The sequence below is a fragment of the Galleria mellonella genome, unplaced genomic scaffold (genome assembly GCF_026898425.1).
Source record: "Galleria mellonella isolate WM207_F2 unplaced genomic scaffold, CSIRO_AGI_GalMel_v1 utg132, whole genome shotgun sequence".
Lineage (NCBI taxonomy): Eukaryota > Metazoa > Arthropoda > Insecta > Lepidoptera > Pyralidae > Galleria > Galleria mellonella.
In genome coordinates, this window is record NW_026441989.1 from 1,154,223 (window position 1) to 1,172,411 (window position 18,189).

The 18,189-nt window shown below is 33.5% G+C and overlaps 1 protein-coding gene across 1 annotated transcript in view; it reads left to right on the forward strand.

Moving 5' to 3' along the window:
* Window positions 1-18,189, forward strand: part of LOC113518117 (protein patched) — a 32,526-nt gene that overhangs the window by 7,720 nt on the left and 6,617 nt on the right. Inside the window, exons 2-7 of the mRNA XM_026902886.3 lie at window positions 1,594-1,786; window positions 12,458-12,603; window positions 13,208-13,419; window positions 14,676-14,886; window positions 17,514-17,783; window positions 18,012-18,152. Of these exons, the coding sequence (XP_026758687.1) occupies window positions 1,594-1,786; window positions 12,458-12,603; window positions 13,208-13,419; window positions 14,676-14,886; window positions 17,514-17,783; window positions 18,012-18,152 (1,173 nt within the window). The remainder of the gene's footprint in view (window positions 1-1,593; window positions 1,787-12,457; window positions 12,604-13,207; window positions 13,420-14,675; window positions 14,887-17,513; window positions 17,784-18,011; window positions 18,153-18,189) is intronic.

The following is an 18,189-nucleotide window of genomic DNA, read 5'->3' on the forward strand; positions in this document are numbered from 1 at the left end:
CCTCAGCTCTCGCTGTATCTCTGCCATTATTATTGCTGTGATATTTATTTATGTTCTTTTTATTTATTCTCAGCGACCAAAACAATTCAGCTTAGGCGAGAAGTAGTCGATAATTCTGCGAACTATCATAGATACAATAGAGTCCCACGGAAATGCGCTTGCGCAATTCAATATACAGAATAGATATACCATAACAAATAAACCTGATTCTATGAAGACCTATATTCGCTACAATCAGCTAAACCAAAATAAATCCTTGAACGAGACAAAGAGCGTTACAAACATTTTATCGTCTCTAATTATCAGAGTCCTATGTTGATATAAATGTACCCACATTAACAAGAAAAAGACATTACGAAAATAAGGGCATATCTGCTTCGAATCTTATAATCGCTGCGTTCAACACGAGACGTCGATTGAGTTATTATTATGCAATTAGTGAGCGCTTGTCGAGACTTTAGTTCGCTGGTGCCGGCCCATCTCGTGTTCGAGCCGACTGTACTGTGGCGCCACGGGTGCGCTCCGCTCGCTCGCCGACCAACGACCACCGACTCTCGCTGTCAGTCATTAATCACAATCAACTGAGAAATTATTTCGACGTTTAAAAAGTTCGGTGTTATTATAATCCTCATAAGCAACGTAGGTTAAGAGAGCAAAAGGTCCATCTATGCTGACGCAGCAGGTCTTGAATGGAAAGGCTACTGTTTGTTGGCTGCAACAATTGAGTTCTACAGTTGCAATAGAAGTGTCGATGTCTTGACACGCATTTAAAATTAATTAATTATACTTTATTTCGAGTGTTAGTACTTTTGATGTTTTATGTCTTATAAAAAATGCCTATGATGAAATATGCATCAAAACTCTTTCAAATTAACAATATTTTTATCGAAATTAAAATTCTGTAAACACTAGTAGGTAAATAAATATTACAATAGCAAATACTGTAAATAAGTAGTATCAAGTAGTCTCCCTCTGAGAACAAAGGTATGAAATTTGGTATACCAATTAAAATAACATTATCTCTAATTACAACAGCTGAACAAATTTAAATAAAATTTACTATAGTAAATATTTGTAATACCCGTATTCCCCCAGCATAGAATGGCCCGACCTTTCCTTTCCCGTGAGTGTCGTAAGAGGCGACTAAAGGTATTTAATGATCGAAAGATGGGTAACAGCATACCTCTTAAACGTTACAAAAGCCCAACTGCAGTTGCCAACACGCCTGCCAAGCGTAGCAACTATTGCAAAACCCTCCAAAAGGGATGCCTATGTTCTGCAATAGACAGCTAATGGCTGATATAACAATAATAAATTATTTATAATGCACTCGTATTTGTAAATTTATCAACAGAGATAGGGATGGGAAGAACTATATATATATATATATATATATATATATATATATATATATATATATACATAACTAAGGAAAAGTTTGAACTTGATAAAAGCAAGGACAAGGAAAGGGACAAGGATTTAAAGAAATGTATACCTATTAAAAAAAGAACATTGCATGCCTCAGTATTGTGACATGATGTACGTTTATTTATTTGAGTTAATTTAAAGTAAAATGTTAATATTGTATTGCAGGGCAACATCGAAGGAGGGCGGACCTCGCTGTGGATCAGGGCCTGGCTCCAGGAACAGCTCTTCATACTCGGGTGCTTTCTCCAGGGTGACGCCGGGAAAGTTCTTTTCGTCGCTATCCTCGTGCTTTCCACTTTCTGCGTCGGTCTCAAGTCAGCACAAGTCCATTCAAGAGTCGACCAACTTTGGGTCCAAGGTACAATATTTTACTAATTATTCTTACTATTTTTTTTATTATGATTTCTTCAGTCAGATTTTATATCGCCTATAGACAGTTTTTTATGGTGAAAATGGAATGGTATCCCCACCAGCGTCAACGGTATACACTGGCGGAGTACCTGTGAATAGTGATAGATGAGAATGAAAACAGGCCAGTTAGCCCATCAGGATGAATTCATCAGGAATTAACCACGATAGTTTCTAGGTGGGAACACCTGAAGGTCCACCTGGTTGGGTATATTTCTAGCAATGGGATCCTTAGTCTCTATTACTAGCAATCTCTTTTGCTGTAGACTGTTATAGTAGACCTATAGATAGATTTCGCTGTTAAATCATAGGTTTCTAATCATAGGATGTGAATACTAAGAGTTATATTATACTCTGCGGCGTATCGTTCATCCCTCGGAATATAAATGCACCAATGTTGGGCACGTCAGTGGAGCCGCTTCCTTCTCAACGGAACGTGTGTTGCATGCGTACTGCGAGAACATAGCGCACCGCGGTGTGTTAGCGCCTTTATGCGACAAACTCGAATTTAATCGATGAATTTTAATTCACCGATAGACAATCTATAGCACAAGCGTCCGGTATGCCGCTTGGTTTTATTTATTTCTTAATTAAGTGAAAACTATTCTTTCAACAATAGTAAAGCTTAAACTGAATACCGATTCATGATAAATGTGATGTATCTATATTATATTTTTGAGTTAATATTAAAACGCATTGTGTTGCTCGGAAGGTTTTAAAAGCTAATCTATCTACCTACTTGTGTGTAGAACATTGCTATTGCTAGAATTTTAATTTATAATATTTATTGGTAGAGAGTATTAAAGAAGGAATGAATTAAATTTACTATGGTCCATAAAACAGTAATTTCGCGAAACTATCAAATAAAAATATTGGACTAAGAGATAAGTTTAGAGAAATGGTTCCTCAGAATCAACCCTATTGTGAAATTTGTCATAGGGTAATTCGTTTACGTAACCAATCGTAGTGGTTAAAATCGAAACCACTAGCATCTTTGTATGGAAATATTCTATTACTAAAACCAAATATGTTTCCAAAAAAAAACATGGATTGGAACACGTTAACAAAATTAGCTCATATGGACGTATTTCTTAGAGAACATTTTTGTTTCTCTATGATGCTAATGTTTACAGTTTCCCGCTGTATAGCTATTTCCGATATGTTAATGACACGGTGGTAAGAGTTTGCGTGATCATCCACAACTACTTATTTATATCGTGCTCGTACGATTCCGGAACTGAACTTCAGAAGGGCAGGATACATGTTTATGCGGGCCGGCGGCGGTGAGCAGTGTGCAGCGATTGCATTTGCGCCCGGCAAAGTACAGCCAACATAAAAATAAATTGTGTTAAAAATATATTTTATCCTTTCGGTTCATAATTTATGTTTGGGTAGCTATAAATTGTAACATTACTTGCATGAATTAAATAAAATAATATCTCATTTGTTAATGGAGAAATGTCTACCAAAATTCATTAAGATCCTTAATTTCAAAGCGGTTTTAGTTTAATTCAGTAACAGACATCCAAAGATCTTCAAACTTTCGCATTTACAGCATTAATGGGATAAGTTGTGAAGATGATTGTTTTATCATAAAATCAGGTGATTATAAACCTTATACCATAAACTACTCTACGTCTGCTGTAAAATGAAATATTTAACCGTAATAATATTCAGATAGAAGTGACAGTATTCCTTATTTATATAGTTTAATAGAGTAACAATATGACGTACATATTTTGGTTTATCATTAATGAATCACATTGAATAATATGTCATAATGAGATTATTAAGTGACATACCTACGTATTTATTACGAATAGTTGAAAGGCTACATATTTAGCATTTTGTTAAACAGAACAGATATTTTCGTGTCAATTAAAATTTCAGTAAATTATTAGGTACTTAATAATTCATGAAAGTAAACAACTTCCTCCTAATAAAATGATATAAAAGTGAAACCGATCATATTAAATCTATCACGTAATTATTTTAAGTATATTATTTTCATATTGATTCGATTTCATGTTGTCACTGTATAACTATAATATAAAATCTAAAGCTGTATAATAATCCATTATAATGAAAATTCCACACTCTGTACATATTCATTCTACATAATATTATGGTAACTAGAGAGCAGTGGTCACGAAACCATTTCTAGTCTTGGTTTCGCAGATTATACCTATCATTATAACGGTATGCAATTGATACAAACACAAGGAATCGAAATTGAGTAATTTGATAAGTAATGAGTATATCCGTAATGGTAAATAAATTTGAATTTAATAGGTACAAAATTATAAAATGAAATCTTTTGATATCTATAGTGAATACAGATAGCATATTCAAACAGCGTAGATTTACGGGCCGTATGCTTGTTTGCCACCTCAGGGATATAAAAAAAATAGATCAACATATTATTTCTTGTTTATTTTATAAAATATTATTTTTTTACATCGTCGATAAATATTTAAGTAGACATTATGTACGGAGGCATAACACTGTAGTCCTCAGGAATGGCAACACATGATAGTACCATAAGAATAGCAGTAAATTTCATCCCAACCATCTGGACGAGTGGCGGTCCTCTACCGTGCGTTTTTCAAGGCACTTTCTTCCACGCACAACCACTCTTTGGAATCAACTTCCAGCAGCAGTATTTCCGAACCGATACGACAACATAACTTTCAAGAAAAGAGCATATTCCGTTTTAAAAGGCTGGCAGCACACCTGCAATGCCGTTAGTGTTGTGGGTGATCATGGGCGGCGGTAGTCACTTACCACCAGGTGAGTCGCATACTCGTTTGCCCCCTGTGTTGTAAAAAAAAAAAAGTATACACCGTACATAGTTTCCACCAAAAGGGCAGTCACTTTGTTTACTCCAAGTTTTATAAAAATATTATTCTTCATATTTGTATACAATAACCTCTTAATTAAAATATTCTCAGAGTATATACTTAATAAATTTTGGTAGTAATGTTAATTATAGTATGTGTATACGGTTTTAAAATCAAATAAATGAATAAAGAGGAAAATAATTGTGACGAACATCTACAATATGACACAAATACGACTAAACTAATGCTACAGGAATTAGACAAGCGAACAACAAATATTTTATATAACAAAAAAGGAAGGGAAAAAACTTATAATAAAAAAAAAAAGTTTGCAACATATTTTCAATTACATCAGTATTGTTTGGATTTATTTTTTACACATTATTTCAAATATTTAATGTACTTATTTAAGTTACGTGGAAAAGTCCTTGACAAGCTCACAAAAGGTGAGTTTTGCTTCTTTTTATTCCTTAGCCTCTCGCGGCTTTGGGTGGTCCCTGATTACTTTTTATGGTTATTTGGGATCGTAGGCATTAATAAATTAATCGTATTTTTGTTTGTTGATTGCTTCAATTACTCTGTTCACTAAATTGATTTAGTCCTCTTAAGAACTTGAGATACAATCACTATTTTTATATTCTTCTTGTGTTTACAAATCAATAAGAATGTATAAAAAAAAACTGCATATATTGCATACATTATTCTCGTACATATTCGCAGGTAGATTTACCCATTGCATCAAACTGGCAAAAAATCCGACAAGTGCGGACGTTACAAAAAGGAAGTGGGCGATTTTATGATGCACCTGTCGAGTCCCGGCCACCGCAGCATACCTACGACAATTTTAAGCTTTTCAACAACTCAATCTGCATGAATCATTTATATACCTACAATATTATCATTCAATGTCACACGCTTTTTATGAACAACACCTGACCATAATTTTAGATTAATCGGTTGATTCACCAATCAAATAAGTCCGTTAAGTTCTTTTGTCAGTGACATTATAATAGAAACATCAAATGTCCGTCGATATTAAGACCTCAGCTACTGTCCCAACAAATATATTCAAAAAGCCACACAAAACCTTATCGCAGAACAAAGCCGCCTCTGTTAAACAATGCCGAAGGTCCTGGAGTCGTCTAACAACTTAATTAGGTGGCCCACGGCCGCCCGTAAATATCCCTACGTGAAATTACGACCAATAAAACTAAAAAAATGTATAACATTTCTATTGAAGCACAAAAAACGAGGGACCCGATTGTTCGTCCGCTTTTGTGTGAAGATGAAGTCTTACTGCGTGCCGTGCTGAGCTGTGCCTGTTCCACACTAACCTTTTGTCGATTCAAACTCTCGCTTTGGTATGCATTTCTTTGCAGTAGAAAAAAAAATACAAGTTTAATATCTATAATATATTTTCTGATATAAAATATACATGATGATAAAAACGGTAATAGAATTTGCATTGGTATTTGACAATAGCTATGTCGGCTTATGTTCACTTGTGTACAATTACAGTCAAATGAATTAATTATAGTCTGAGTAAATAAGCGGAATAATAAGCGAAATAAGAACGCTTTAAGGGAAGGGTATAAATTATGTAAACACATTTGTATTGTTACCAATATTAGAACTACCTAAATTTTATAGGGATATTAGAAAATAGATTATATTTTGGGGTCACTTTAGAAAATGTGTAAGATCTAATGGGTATTAGATTATTATTATTTTTTTGTAATTATTTATGTATAAATAACACATAGGAAAAAGAACAAACATAGCCATGAATACAAACGTTTGTAATCATTGTACAGAAATAGCACCTATTGCCCTTACGAGAGGTGAAGCTGTGTGTTAAAGTACTACACTACCAGCTTCGGTAATAAGATGCTTGTATACAAATGACATGGTAGACACATTACAGTAATGGTAATGATAGACAATACTACTTAAAAGAGTATTTATTCTCCTCCTACTACTAACTGTTATTAAATTGTTGAAAAGGAATCTATTTTATACTCTAAGAAAAATCTGATTGTAACGATTCTTAAATATATGTACTCAAACATGCGTGATTGATTAACATTGCTTTTATTCTCGACTTCGTTCACTTGCTAGCAATATGTTTACTAAACGGGATAAAAAGTAGCTTATGTCGTACGTGTATACCAAATTTTATAGTGATTGGTTAAACTATTAAGACGCTATAAGGTAACAAAAAAAGCAAAACAAAAGTTACAAAAAATAACAAATAAACTCACTTTAATATTTATAATATTAGTAAGAATTTGGTTACGTAAATATATTTATTTTTTTTGTAACAACAATTTCGACACGCTACATCAAGTCAGTTAGTTTTTATAAAATACGACTATTTTGTACGATCAGCAAGAAGTTTATATCATTTAATAACTAAGAGTTCTCCACGTTCGATATTAGTTTTTATTGTAATAAATAGCAGATCTAATACTTCGTAGTTATGTTGCCCTAACGACTTTCACTTGTCCACAAATTCCTTTTATGTTATATCATAACTGTTTCTGATTTAGTATTTGACGTTAGCGAATATAGTTTGTGTGCGCATTGCTTTTGCTAACAGAGTCACGCGATGTCTTTATGTGGACCGCTCGCACAGCCGCAAAGGGCGCGGTTTGTTTATTCCGCCATCCATCTGTTGTCTACGCTCTGGCTAATTTGCATAGAGGGCCAGGGGGCTGCGAGGAGCGGAGGGCCGGACCACACCGACTGGAAGCGGCGCACGCGGGTGGCCACACAACCACATGCGCGAGCGCACGTACAGCCCCGCAACCCGCGCTCCTATCCGCAGACGTCATTCATTGCGATCGTCCGCAGTGATCGCTCGCTACCATCGAGTAGAAATGTTGTCATTATCAACTTGCACTCACCGTGAATACAATAATCATTTATGAAAATGTATACATTTTCAGTTTCATTATATATAATGTATTCACGTATTATACTCCTATTACCAGTAGGTACTTACATATTTAAATACCACACTAGAAGTTGTTCAATAATATATTGGCGGAGAAACATTAAAAATAATAGATAAAATGTGTTCAATTAGTGACAAGCTGAAAGATAAAAGACCCCGCAAGTTGATAATAACGCAACGAGCGTAAAAGTCGTGCGCGTTGCATCCACGATAACCTCGAGTGACCTTGCGACGTTTCCGCACTTTCCGTTCTCCATGCGTTTATTTGTTGTCGCCGCGCTCCGTTCGTTCTACATTCGTATGCACTGAGCGTTGATCAATCGCTCGTGACCTTTCTTGACTTAATCAGTTGTTTTCTCACTAAACAAATAATCCCTCGTGACCGTCCATCGCGTTACAATTCAGGACTTTATACCTACTTAAATCTATCCTTCACGGTACAAACTGTACTGCGTGGAGTATTGGCATCGTAAATCGCGCCCACGGTCTTGTAGGTGTTAAAATAGAGGCGCCCTGTGCGGCCCACCACGCTCGATCCATTCCACTTGCTTTATGATAATCCCTAATATCCGGCACAGGCATGAACATCGGGACACGACTGTTTGGTGGCTATGTTTAGCGTGGACGATTACGAGAGGTCGAACGACCCTGACTTGATACCAAAATACGAATGTTGAACTTCATATTTACATTTGCGGGGGCAATCACCCGAACTTGATCATTCTATTTAGTATCACTTTTATATCATTAAGTATATAAAATATTTATTATTGCTTGTTAAAAAATGTAACTATTAGTTTATTTTGTAGCTAGATAGTAATTATTAACTAATTTTATACTGATATATGGTTAATAAAGATGAAGGATCCGAAACCACATTACTAACATAGCTCAAATATATTAGTGAATGCTATATAAACAAAAATGAATATAAACTCTAATAGGAATGAAAAGAAATCGTAACTAAATAGTCGTAGTATATTGATCAAACACCTGTTTTAATGATTTGTTCTACCTAATCAATGAAACACCTTTTGCATATTGAATATACACGTACGATAAAATGCACAGTTATTTTTACAAAATTATCATCAAAATCAATTTTTACTAAATTATTTATATGAATCAATTAAATATATAATCATTCACGTTATTTATACCTTTCTAAAAACCAATCATTTATGCATAACAAGATGCCAATTTTAAATAAAAAGTCTTGGCTCATGTCGGATTCCTCATTTTGAATATATAATTTTAAACCTTTAACCAATCCATATCAACTCTTTTACGTCCCAAAGCTGGACAAGTGTACCATTCTATAAGAGGAGGATGTTAGTGTTAATCTTTAGAAGAATCTCATTTACATACAAAGTGTTACTCTTCTAAATGATGAAGCGGCGATTACAAATCACAAGTTACAACGATAAACATTATTACCTGTTACATAATTACACAAAATTTTTATATTCTGTATTGAGTATAATATAATTTTTGTATATTTTATTATTGGACCTACCTTGAATAAAGAAAGTTAAGTACAATAATATTCTTTGATCTAAAATGTTATAACATACTGAGATGATATAAAGTATCACAGTATAATCAAATCCTTCTCATGGAAAAAAATCCTAATTGATTTCTCCGTGTATTTGTTTATTTTTTACACTTCTTTATTTGTCTAAACCATTTCAAGCGCAATACACATATTTCTTTTTGACTATTATTTTTCTTTTATTGTATCAATTGCTTGATTAATTAATTGAATAATAATATCACACAATTTGTTACATTTTTACAGCACAAATTCAGTTGCTTTAAATATTATATGTAGTTATAAACTTTTTATATGGATGCAAAAAACCATCGTCATCGGTTACTTCTCAGATAACATGAAAATTAATGGTACCGTACTTCAAAGCGGTTTTTAACCGACTTAAAAAACGGGAGAAGGCTGACCCCGCAAACGTTGTTCTGCCATATAATTTTTTCCCGGGATAAGGGCATCCTAATCACCTAGCAGTTTAAAATATACTTTACGATCTATTCCTATACCTACCAAATATACATAAAAAAATGTATAAAAATCTGTCAAGCCATTTTGGAGGTGTGCGACCATAAATACCGTGACACGACATTTTGAGATAATACAATTACATATAATATAATATATATACATATTTTTTCAGGGTTGGCAAAAATAGTGTATAAGTATTTTTTAATACTAATATTACTGTTGATTATTAGGCTCAAAGCAATTAATGAAAATGTAATAAACACAATTTATTGTATTTACGTATTATTTATTTTTAGACATAAACAATGATAATATACAATTATCATTTGTGTCACTACAATATATTTCCATAAATTAAATTGTAAACCACAAAATACTCCATTAAACTAAAATATGTGTATTTAAGATAAGGGTACGACAAACAGCTGCCGACGCTATTTCACAGTGGATGGAAGGATGTTGCACCGTTTTCCAAGTAAAATATATATAGATTTCTACTTATTTTGAAATGTATAGGAAAATTGTTGTTTGTACTATCATACTATAACATATCAGTCATTAATTATCCACTGCTGAACATAGACCTCCTCCATAATTAGGGAGGGTTTTGCCAATAGTTGCCACGCTTGGCAAGCGGGTTGGCAACCGCAGTTAGGCCTTTGACTTTTGTACTATTATGATGTGTAATAAATATTTTGTTTCCTACATTATTGAAAGAATATATATATTACAAAGTTACAATTATAATAATCGACTTTAGAATTAAGTATAATTAAAAATTAACGTATTTCGATAACATGACGCAACATTCTTAAAATGTGTTTAATTTTGTTTCTATTTTTTACTAACACTTGACAGCTAATTTAGCGCAAAAAATTTAACAAGCCGGTTCGTATAAATCAGTGGTCGGGTGTTAATTGGAACGATTTCCCTTCCCGTGCTTTGATAACGTGCCATCTTGCAGTGCACTGTTGTGAACCAAATTAAAAAAAAAGCTATTTAAATCTTCCACAATAAATTTTACTTTCATTTTAGCTTTTGTGATTTTTATCCATGTTATTTTATCCATAGAAGAATACAGGAGTTATTAATATAACTGTACTACTGTGATTGCTTTGTCATCAATTTTTATCAATCATAATACAATTTTATGACAATATCAACGATACTTAGAGCATTTCAGAATAATGTTTTCTTCTGATGTATATATATATACATCATATTTAAAAATTAATATATGTATTTCTATATATATAGGTATTTCTATAATTAGTTTCTATATAATTTAACAAAATAGTCTACTTACCCAACAACAATAGTCTACAAAATCCAATATAAAAAAATAAAGTGCAAATAAAAATTCGTTTAATTGATGTTTCGCGATTTAATACTGATTTCGGTTAAAAATGTTTCTATGATAATATCGACATAACTTGATCACCTTTTCAATAAGTTCTATTGAAATAGAATAGTCATTCATAACTGGAGCTAGAATAATCATGAATGTTCGTCATACTATGTACTCTGTTTCATTGTTATGTATATTAGTATCATCTCTATAAGGTTAAATCACAGCCCGAAATCCAAATTAACTTAATTATTAAATATACAACAACAGCGCATAAGCATTGTGAAACTTTATGAAATCATTTTAGTGATATTATAATTAAGTGACACGCTGTATGGCGCCGCCGCGCCGCTGTGTGGAGGCGCGGGCGGACGGCGACGGGACCGTCAGAGTACTTCGCGATAAATCACTAGCGGGATGTGTTAACTGCCAGCCTGCCACGCTGCCAGTCCCAACAAATGTGTCGACACTCACCAATAAACCATGCGTGCTGATGGGGTGCCATCGCCGATTTTAGACACGTTTTTGGAACGCTAACTAATGAGCTCTGAATAGTGCCGAATCAGTATGCACAACATTACGATTCGTATGCTACCTGAAACCTTATAACTTCGACATATGAGTTAATTTTGATTAGACATTACCAAATTACAATAGTTACCTGCATTAGATTTAGGGGACACGTTCGATCGCTATTGGTGCCTACATAAAGTACACACATAATGAATTTTAAAGCAACTGAAATGTTACAAAAACAATAATAATAGTATAATCAGAGTCTTAACTTTTTTACTAGATTGTATTTTACTTGCATTACTTAAGTGTATCTAGGGTACATTTATTAATTCTATATTTTCAGAAACCTTAAGGAATTTCTTATAAAGTTTCATAAACTAATACTATTTTATTATTGATAATAACCTATATTTATATATTATACATTTGCCGCAAAATAAATATTCACATCAATAAAGATACCGGTGGTGTTCTTTTCTGTAATAAATATCAGTTTCGTACTAATTTGTTTATACGAATATGTAAATGATAAAATATAATGAGATAAAATAATCGTACATAATGTAATAGATAAGAATAGTTAAACTGTTATTGATATTTGAATACACAGTTTATTATAAATTTGCGTGGTTAATGTTTCTGGCGATGACGGTTAAATTAAAGTTTACTAACTAGAGCAATTCATCAAACGCAACCCCTGTCGTTTATAATAAAAAACAAACTCGCTCTTAATTGTATTATAATTCGAAAATGTTCTTTTGCCTGCTGTTTTGTTTATATGTTCGAGAAGTATTTAGCGAAGAATGGCGCGGGCGTTATTAACGGTCATGTCATATAAGTTACGGATATATTTATTGGAAATAAAGTGTGTATATAATTCATAGGTATGTAATAAAAAAAAGGGTAAAATAATAAAATTATTTATAATTATTATTATTTGTCACCAGAGGGCGGCAGACTAGAAGCTGAACTGAAATACACAGCACAAGCGCTTGGCGAAGCAGACTCATCGACACATCAGTTGATTATACAAACAGCCAAGGATCCAGACGTCTCATTGTTGCACGCGGGAGCTTTGCTTGACCACCTAAAGGTACTTGATTTCTTACAACCCCTCAAGATACTTCTTTGAAGATTACACAGTATTCAAACAATAAAAACCCCGGAAGATGTGTCCGTTTGAATCCTTTATAAGTAATTGAATCTTCCGATTGAAGTTGCTATTGTTATGTTTGTACTTGACGCCATATATTACGCTCACTTGTGAGTAAAAAATGCATTATGGCACCTTTGAGTTATGGCACAGTAGTGAGTTAATATATCTCACGTAATAGTGAGATATATTAACTCACTACTGTGCGATAATGCAACTTACTACCGTGCATTAGTGGAACTCACTATTATTAATTTTATTAGTTATTAATGACTGTTTCAACTGTATAACTGTAAATTTATATATTTATATTTTATTATTAGAATTAATTTTTTATATTAAAATAATAATAAAATTTTCATATATTTAACTGTTTTATCAAAGTATGTCTAACATCTAAATATATAAACAAAGTCTATGCTGTATCAAAATAAAATTAATAAATTTTATTATAAGACACTTAGACAGAGTTTTGTTAAACACTCTTTAGGTAAGCAGTGTTTTAAATATTTTTTGTATTAAAATTTCTTTTTGCATTGCACAGGTTGTGAAGAAAGCAATAGGCATCACGGTGCATATGTACGATTTGGAGTGGAGGCTCAAAGATCTCTGCTACAGTCCAAGCATACCCGACTTCGAAGCTTATCACATTGAGAAGATCTTCGACAACATTATACCTTGTGCCATTATCACACCACTTGATTGTTTTTGGGAAGGCTCCAAATTGCTTGGACCCGAATACCCTATTTTTGTTCCGTATGTATTTCTTTTTATTCAATTATGTTTATTTTACAAATATTTCATATTAAAATATGAAAATCATATTGTAATAATTCATTATAATTTTTTTTTTAAATTTCTACACCATGTTAGGACCAGTGCGGAGCAGAAAGAGCGGGTTCAAATCCTGCCCATTTTTAAATCTTTCGAGAACAAAATAAATATTGAAATACTATTTTTATATTTGAGTAATATGTATTTGTATATTTGCAATTAGTAAATTGTCAATAGGGCAGCAGTGTCCTTCTTTAAACATTATCAAATCCTGTGGTTAACCCGCTTGCTAAGCGTGGCAAGTACAGGCAAAACCCGCCCTTATGGGAGGGGCATATGCTCAGCAGTGAACAGTTAACGGCTGATATGATGATGAAACTAGCTGTAACACAAAGTAGCTGATACAATCACAGTTAAAACTACATATGCAAAAAGACAATACACCAGTCAATCATCAAAAATATATAACAATTTAAATAAAGAACTCGATATATATTCACTCAATTATCATAAATGTAAAAAGACTCTAGTTACTTGGCTTAAAGCCAAAAGTTACGATGAAATAGAAAATATAGTCTGGAATTAAAAAATAACTATATAAATAATAAATAAAAAGTACAAAAGAAAAAATAATAATAAAGAACACAAACTATATTATTATATATATCTATACCATACACACAAATTCACACATACACACACACACACACAGAAGCACGCACACACACACGACGCACGCACGCACGCACACACGCACGCACGCACACACGCACGCACGCACACACACGCACGCACACACACGCTCGCACACACACATATACACAAGAACAAGTACATACACAACCGCATTTATTATTATAAATAGACATTTTTTTCTTTTTTTATGATATGTAAATTTTTTAGTATTATTGTATAAAAGTAAAACAAAGTAAAATTTTTTATGCTGATTAAGAAAAAAAGAAAAGTAAATTGTAATGATTATGAAATTTAATTATTGTTGTGAAGGAGCGGTTTCTCCTAACACAACCAATTTTTGCTTAACAGGAGATACCAAACCCTGTAATGTAACTAACTACCTTTGTATAAAGAAATAAATTTATTTATTATTATTATTATTATTTATTAAACTGCCAATAATAAATAAATGTTTGTTTATTTGACGTATACTTACGTATACAAGGACTAGATGGCGTCGTGTAATATATTCAAGGTCATTTATTTTGTTTATTTATTTACAGTGGTTTAGAAAAAAATAAGTTCCAATGGACGCATTTGAATCCTCAAGAGGTTGTAGAGGAGGTGAGGAAGTTGAAGTTCCAGTTTCCACTGAGTACAATGGAGGCTTACATGAAGCGAGCTGGCATCACCTCCGCATACATGAAGAAGCCATGCTTGAACCCGAAAGATCGCGATTGTCCTGTTTCCGCCCCCAACAAGAAATCAGGCCAGGTAACATATTTATTTATTCTTTATTGCACCACTTAAAGAATAATACAAAATAGTATATATTACACATATGAAGTATAAAAGACGGTCTTATCGCTTAAGCAATCTCTTCCAGACAACCTTTGGGTTGAGGAAAAAAGAAAGAGGCGGTAGTTATTTGGCGCAATAAATATATCTAATACTACTCAAACTACTCCTATTAAAAAAAAAAACTTCGTCCAAACATTCATTCATTCATCATTAATTTATTTAGTACACAATACAAATATGCAAAAACAAAAAAGAAAAACATTCGAATACATACTTGTATACCAATTGACAAAGTACACAATATTTACGTATAAGCTTTCTTACATGTTAAAAAATGGTCCTACTCCCGGATAAAATGTTAATATAATACGAGATACATTTATTAAAAATTGTAATAACCTAAAAAACTTATTAAGATCATTCTAATACACTATATTCGCTGTTGCTATGCGAGTACATATGAGTTGCTGAGGAGTTGGACATCCTGCAAACTACTTGAAGCTGCAGCGTCAGCTCAAGGTTACTATGTCATGGAAATACCATGGAAGTAACTGTACACCCAATTTTAAATGAATGAACCTTGTAGAAGTTAGTCCTTCAGTCAAGTAGAAAATGAGCTGATAATCATCAAACTTCTAATCATATCTTCATAAATTATAGCTAAGAACTATTATGATCACATCGGCTTTCAAACAAAACGATCCGCATCTCTATTGGTTTATCCGTTTAGAAGCTATAATGTACAAACAGGCAGACACATAGATACACAGATAAACGTATTTAAACTTGTAACCGTCCTCTTATTGTGTCGGGAGTTAAAAATAAATCATTTATGTCAGTATACTATAAAATGTAGAAAGTATGTAGTTTAAGTTTCTCAACCTTTGACTGAGTCGCGCTGTTTCTCATAATATCGGATTTAATAATTGTTACCTACCGACATTGGCCCCCGGTTCAAAAACTCAACTTATCAGTTGTTATATACCTAAATAATAATTACAACAAATTACAGTAGGTACTAAGTAATCGTAAGACTCGACACAGCTCTAGGTATTCTCTAACCAATTAGTATTCTGTAACTAATTAGTCACAAACAAACGAAATAATCTGTATAATAATATGTTTTTATAATAACATTTATATTATGTCTGCTTGCTCTTTTGTATATATATATATTTTTTTTATAGTCGTTAGAGTATTATTCCATTTTATGCCAGTGAGAGTGAGCCACGTATGAAATCATTTGTTATGGTTGCGTGAGACCCACATTAGGGACCATTACGACGACTCCCGCTCCTTTTATGAAGACTTCAATTTACGACAGTTTTACTAGCACATAAATAAAGCGTGTAAAATCACGACAAATAAAATAACTTTATCGAGGCAAAGGCATAAAGTTTAAATACTTTCCATAATAATAAAATATTTTTGGAGACTACTACGAGGCAGGCAGGATGAAAGCGGTCGCCGGCGGGCAGATGGTACGGCTACCTGCCGTCACATCGCTCGTTGGCATGTGTGCGAGAAAGTTATCATACTGAATACGTCCAACTTCGGTATTGGAACGTTATTTACTCGATGAATAAAAAGTTTATATTAGGGCTTTTGATTTTTAGAACGTTGAAGTAAACATGAAAAAAGATTAGCTATTTGCGTCGAAAGTTACAATTTATTCGTATTATTTCCAACAAATAAAACATTGGAAACGTACTCAGATGTGGCTTGTCTTTATGTACGCAAGCATAGGTAGACTGGGCCCGCGCCACCCACGTTCGGCGAGGAGCCGCGCCGCAGATCGGACGCGCATTGTTCGCCGCGCCCGCGTGGCCGGACCGCTGCATTATACGGGCGCATTGTACACTTTTCAATGGGCCTCGTTTGCCGCTGCTATCGCCCATCACAATGACACTATTATATCAATAATGCTTGCCACCCGATACTGGCGGAGTTACTCGGAAACCTCGTAAATTTTGTGTCCCATTTCATTGTTCCTTAAATAATGTTGTCAAGTGCAGGTGATGTAATGATTATCAAAGCGGCATTCTCTTATTATGTGACACAAAATACAGGTTCTGAGAAGGTGAGGTTCGTTCACTGTTGACGTTTCAAACACAATAAATGCCGCACAATCACATTAGTTGTTAAATCATCATGAGAAACCCGGAAAATGAGCATATGGAACAATACTCCCAGATTTTCATTGACTGGATATCCAATACATATCATATATAGTACTTAGTATAAGCGAACACTTCCTCGATTTCGGCTATTCTAGTCGGCCAATTTAGAAAACCTACATAGAAAAGCCAAATCTATTTATTTTGGTAAGCAATGATATATATAGGCCTAATGGATACATAAAATATTGGATATCCAATATATAATATCAAAACGAAGAACACCATCGGAATTAATAAATATACCAGATTGGTATGGGTGATACCCAAATAGGCATGACCTTTTTCTGTCATCAGTCGTCAGAAAAAAATCGATATATAGATACTAATATCTATATATCGACATCAGCGATACTGTAATTATTTACTGTTATTAAGAATTATTTTTGTCATATTAATAATGAAATACTATGACCTTTTCAGACTCCAGATATAGCAGCGGAGCTGTCGCACGGTTGTTACGGTTTCGCAGCAGCTTATATGCACTGGCCACAACAGCTGATCGTTGGCGGTGTCACCAGGAACAACACCTCGGCGCTGAGGAGCGCCCGCGCATTGCAGAGCGTGGTGCAGCTGATGGGCGCCAGAGAGATGTTCGAATACTGGGCCGACAATTACAAAGTTCACCATGTCGGATGGACGCAAGACAAGGCCGCCGCCATTCTCGATGCTTGGCAAAGGAAATTTGCATCTGTAAGTGATCATGTTACTACTTATGTATATCATAATTGTTTATTTCTATTTAATCACCTCCCATCATATTATACTTACTAAAAAATTGACTGATTTAATTTATTTTATCTTATTTGATAAATTTAAGTAGATACACGCCAAATAGCTGTATTAATTTTGATCAAAATATGAATACAATTGATTTTTTCATTTAACACTTCCTCATTTAAGAATATCGTATTTCCACAGGAGGTTCGACAAATGACAGCAGCAGAAGAAGTCTCTTCCTCATACAGTTTCTATCCATTCTCAACGTCCACATTAAACGATATTCTAGGCAAATTTTCTGAATTGTCACTGAAGAACATTATCATCGGCTATATGTTTATGGTGAGTGTATATTTTTTAATTTTTTTTTTATAATAGT